This window comes from Manis javanica, chromosome 5, assembly GCF_040802235.1.
Source record: "Manis javanica isolate MJ-LG chromosome 5, MJ_LKY, whole genome shotgun sequence".
Taxonomy (NCBI): Eukaryota; Metazoa; Chordata; class Mammalia; order Pholidota; family Manidae; genus Manis; species Manis javanica.
The window spans coordinates 90,693,166-90,698,589 of NC_133160.1; the positions used below are offsets into that span (position 1 = coordinate 90,693,166).

General features: G+C 42.2%; 1 protein-coding gene across 1 annotated transcript; it reads left to right on the plus strand.

Annotated features, from left to right (window-relative positions):
* The first annotated feature begins 264 nt into the window (after positions 1–264).
* DDIT4L (DNA damage inducible transcript 4 like) lies at positions 265–5,075 on the plus strand. The gene is made up of 3 exons (XM_017677538.3): positions 265–673; positions 975–1,113; positions 2,935–5,075. The coding sequence occupies exons 2-3, from the start codon at positions 1,023–1,025 to the stop codon at positions 3,423–3,425; spliced, it is 582 nt and encodes a 193-aa protein (XP_017533027.1). The 5' UTR covers positions 265–673; positions 975–1,022; the 3' UTR covers positions 3,426–5,075.
* The last annotated feature ends 349 nt before the right edge of the window (positions 5,076–5,424 follow it).

A 5,424-nucleotide genomic window follows, 5' to 3' on the forward strand; every position in this document is an offset into this window, starting at 1 on the left:
ACCCCTGGGATGGGATGCAGAGTTAACGTGGTTAGGAACTAAGTGCATAAATGATGCTAACTGAATATCGAAACAGATTTAAGCAAAGTGTTCAGCATGACAAAGAAAAGCCTCAGGTCATGGTACCAGACAAAGGATAGAAAGTTTCCCGCTGCTTCGGACAGTCTAAACTCGGGCACCAGCAACGTGCGTGCGCGCACGGGGAGGCGTCGCCGAAGAATGTAGGATTGGTAGCAGAGGGGAGTGGTCAGTTTTGGGAGAGGCGCTCACCCGGAATTGCGGTCACGGTGACCCGTGGCCAACCCAGAAAACAGCAGGTGTCAACCCTAGGGCAAACGTAACCGCACTTCCAGCAGCTCCCCTTGGGCCTCTGGAAGAAACAGGGTTGAAGGGCGACCGGACCCCGGGGCGGGGCGCGGGCCGGGGATGGGCTGTGTAAAGTGGGCGGTCCCAGGCCGGGCGAGGAAGTTGGGCCTATAAAGGGCTCGGCGACCCCGCGATGATGTGGGTCTTCGGAGCCGCTGTTGCCTGTGCTGAGTGTGAACCGAGGGCCGAGCGCTGCCGCAGTCTGAGGGTCGCTGAGTGTGAGAGGCAGGCTTGTGAGGAGAGCGCCTGCCTCGGTTTATCCCGCAGCTTTTCCGCGAACGAGTCGTCCCCAGCGACCTCCCGGCAGGTGAGTAGGCGTCCGCCTGGGTGGAGGGAGCAGGTACTGAGGATTCCTCGACTCCGGGCTCGGAGGTGAGTTCCGCAGGGCAAGTCGGCGGCAAGTTTTGCTAACTTCCGAACTAGTTTCAGGTTATGGCTGTAGTTGGCGTCTCCGCGCCCAGGGCTTTGTAACCTTGAGTTGCAGAGGCCGGTTCCTCCCCTTTGGAAAATGAATGCTTCGGCTGGTTCGCTCCGGGGATGCTAGACATTTTGAGGAGCCTTTGCAAGTCGCCTGCTTTTGCAAATCTGCCCTTGACTCCTTTATCTAGCGCTCCGGAAAGGCCGTTCCGTCCGGTGAGGAAACAGAGCCGTAGATCATGGTTGCGACTGGCAGTTTAAGCAGTAAAAACCCGGCCAGCATTTCAGAGTTGCTGGACTGTGGCTTCCACCCGGGGAGCCTGCTAAATGGTGAGTTTCCCAGCTTTCCGCCTCTCACCCCTCCGAAGGTCACATCTCCGGGATAGACGGGATTGGTGGGTGTGCGGGTGTGCCTTCCTTCATGTAGGTGCTTCATAATCCATCTGAACAGACTCCTTTCCAAACTTTCTAACATCTCTCCATGATGGTGAGAAACAAAAGTAGCAAAAAATAAAATATCCCAGGATTGCAATGGGCTAGTAGGCCCTTTGGGATTAAAGGTATATAGGTTCCTTTCCCTACATGGCTGTGAAGTTGTGGTGAATTTCAAGTGTACAGTTATGTGTGCTTTAACAAATCTATTCACCCCTGTGACCACTGCCCTCATTCGCTCCCCTCAAATTCCCACACGTCCAATTCCCCACTGCCTTCCGTGACCCAGGGAAACACTGACCTGATTCTTGTCATCGTAGGTTAGTTTTGCCTCTAGAGTTTCATACAAATGCAATCATGTAATTCTACTATTTTGTATCTGGTTTCTTTCCTGCAGCCTCATGATGTTGAGGTCCTTCCATGTTGCTTTTATCAGTATGTGTTGCTTTTTATTGCTGAGTAGTATTCCATTTGTGAATATACTCATTATTCCTTTTCTAATGCCAAAAGGAAACTTTAAAACAGCAGTGATGCTGTACATATTGTCATTTGCAATTTAAACAGCAGTTTATAAGTTAACACACTGCTCGGCCACTAAGGATCTGTGTGGGCATACACAAATTACTCAAGATCTTTGTGTCTTCCTCATTTAGAATGTTGAAGTGGTTGATGATCTAATTTTATAGAGCCAAACCTCTAAAATTCTCTACCTTGAACAACAGTAAAATATGAAGCCTCATAATTTGGAGTGCATTTATTTCATTTAGTTATAAAAAAAATAACAATGATCTAAGTAAACACTTGATGGGGAGAGAGGAAAACACAGCAGCCAGTGAAAGTGAAGTAGGCTTAGGGAGGAGTGCCCACAGGGCATCTGCCTGCTTCCCTGCTCGATTGACTGTGGTGTGGCATCCTGCCAGTGTAGGATTAATTTGGAAGGTAGGTGACCAAATGCAGAGCTATCTCTTTTCCTTTGAGCAAATCTAATTTTGTTTTCCTAGGACTATTTTGTTTTGCTTGGCTAAGAACTACCCAGCCAGTTATAAATATCCTCATGATCCTCAAAGGTCTTCTCCTGGAGCAATTTTTAATCAAAGAGGTTGAAGCTAAAATTGGGATTACACGCCATTATAGCAAAGACTGTTAAAGAAAGAAACAAATTTGATAAATATTTAATATCTCATCACATTCATCTTAAGTTCATCACTAAAGAGCAATAGAACACTTCTGTGCTTTACAATAATAAATGCATATAATCTTTGAGTTAGGAGGTAGCCATCCCTTAATAAAGAAAAAAAAACATTTTTATTCCAGAGGTGATACATGTTCTCTTTGAAACAAGAGTAGAAAACCCCTATAAGCAAGTAAGGGAGCAAAAAATAAAATCACTATTAATTTTGGATAACAATACCTAGATTTTTGATGCATAGTCTTTAAGACTGTGTGTGTATACATATAAATTTAAAGGAAAAGGGCTATCTATACCTTATCCACCCCATTTATTAAAACCATCATTTCCAGATGTATTTTCGGTCTCAGAGAGGTTCCAGGACTTGCCATATTACTTACCCCTTGATAACAGCAGTGAGATAGATTAATAAACTCTCGCACGAATTGTAACAGATACACATGGTAGATAGAGGTAACCAGTATTGCTGCTTCTGCTCCTAGATTTTTCTTTTTTCTTTTTTTTTCATCGTAACCTTCCATTTTCTACAGATTTTGACTACTGGGATTATGTTGTTCCTGAACCCAACCTCAGTGAGGTGGTATTTGAGGAGACAACTTGCCAGAATTTGATTAAAATGCTGGAGGACTGTCTGTCCAAATCAAAGCAAACCAAACTTGGTTGCTCCAAAGTCCTTGTTCCTGAGAAGCTGACCCAGAGAATTGCTCAAGATGTCCTGCGGCTTTCCTCCACTGAGCCCTGTGGCCTGCGAGGTTGTGTTATGCATGTGACCTTGGAAATTGAAAACGTATGTAAAACGCTGGACCGGATTGTGTATGATTCTAGCGTGGTTCCCACTTTTGAGCTTACACTTGTGTTTAAGCAGGAGAACTGCTCCTGGACAAGCTTCACAGACTTTTTCTTCAGCCGAGGCCGCTTCTCATCTGGCCTCAGGCGAACTCTGATCCTGAGCTCAGGATTTCGACTTGTTAAGAAAAAACTTTACTCCTTGATTGGAACAACAGTCATTGAAGAGTGTTAAAAAGGAAACATTTTAGAAGGTCCTCTTTATGACCAGGTAATAAAACTGCAAAGCTGCTCAATTAAAATCATTTCAGTTTGCACACCTCCTCTCCCCATGGAACCCCTAGTTGAGTTCATCTCCCTTCTGTATTTCACAACAACCCCAGAAAAAGGGCTGATCTCATGGCTTTTGATAAATGTTCCAAAAAAGTATACCTTTTCCACATTTTTTACAAAATGGAGGAAGGAAAAGAAGCAATAAGCTTTAGTTTTATATTTGACCCCACTTTTTCCAGATAGTCTTGCTAAATAGACCACATAAACCAAATTGCCAGGTTTGATTTTCATAAAACTTTCAAAATATTTTCAGAGATCCTTTCAGTCACAGATGCTTAATGATGATTAGCCCATCAAAATGTCCAGAAGGCTATACCACCCATTTCCAGCCCCTATTCAAATTTAACGGGTTCTTAACCTGGAGGGGTAGAATGAAGTGGATGAGCTTAATTAAAACTTAACTGCACGCAAGAGTGAATAAAAAATGTCACATGGAGAAAAGAGCTGCTTCACTGTTTATTTGCATCCTTTCTTTTTTAAAGAGGTAGCAAAAGCTTGTGCTGCCATTTTGGTGGTACCCACAGTGTTGTTTTAAATAACTTTATGGTACAATATAAGCTCAATTCTTCTAGTTCTCAAGTACTGAATGTTATCTTTAAACTAGACAGATGGAAAATGTCAAACTGATTTTTGTGTGTGTAGCTGATTAATCTTGCATTGGGTGGATGGTGAATGTGTGTAGGATAGGAAAGAGTTCTCAGATAGTTCCTTTCTCATTCATTTGATAATCTACCCTCTTTTCGCCATTATATACACTTAATCTCAGATGAACCATCCCAAGTCAGCATTATCCCCAGCCTCTCCTGGGAACTGAACCCAAATCTTAGAAGGTAATAACGGCACGTAGCCACTTTTACTATAAAGAAGGGCCTGTGTGGAAAGCTGCTTTATAGTACAGGCTGAAGAATCGTGTAGATTGTGGAAATTGTGGTGTAGATAACCAGTGCACAGACCCAACTTTTCAACTGGATACCTGTCCCGAGGGAACGATAAGGGCTTTATCCAATTTAGCTAGATCATTAGTAATTTATTTCTATGTTAATGGGAGAATGTGGCCTCACTACAGTATTCAGCAAAGCCTTGTTTTTGGTCATTGGTAAGGAGATTCCTTGATTCTCTGGCCTAAGCTATTAGCTCCACTTGACATACCTGACGCCAGGGCTTCATTCTGCTGTTACTCAAAAGCAGGTATGCTGTTATGATTCTGTAAGTGACCTAAAATTTCACTATTCAAATCAGCAAGTGGTCTAACAAATTGAACTCTTAGAATGTTTGGAAGGATTTTATAGGACTTTGTAGGCCTGGGCCAGGATAATTCAACCATGGCTTGTATGTGTATTACTGTTTTTAGGGCTCTAAAGGTCACTGAGATTCTCTGAACAAGGTTTCTGCGGCTCCAATGTAGAACTGTTGTCCTTTCTTCACTAACAGATGTCATTGTCTTTTATGCTCACAAAATGGTGATGACTTATGGAGAATTTTAAATTAATATTCCTATTAAAGGAAATGAAAGTTTGTCTATTTTTGACAATAAAGTATCACCTATTTTTAATTCCCTTGTCCTCTATGTCTTTTCTGGGTTTATGCAATAATCCTAAAATATATGTGACAATATTTGAGAGAAGATAACAAAACAGGTTCTCCCCTTTTTGACACAGTCTATTTGTACCCTTGATTAAATTGTATTTATTGCATATTCTTATATATCAATAGTGGTTCACTTCATAATTTTACAGGAAAATAACATGAGTTCCTTTGGCAACCACCTTTTTAAAAATACAAACCAAAAACCATTTTGCAAAGGCTTAGGCTTTTTCTAGTTTTCCTAGTGACCTAATACAGATATATCAAACTGTAAGATCAGCATACATTTTTTTTTATCAGTGTATTCTATTTGAATA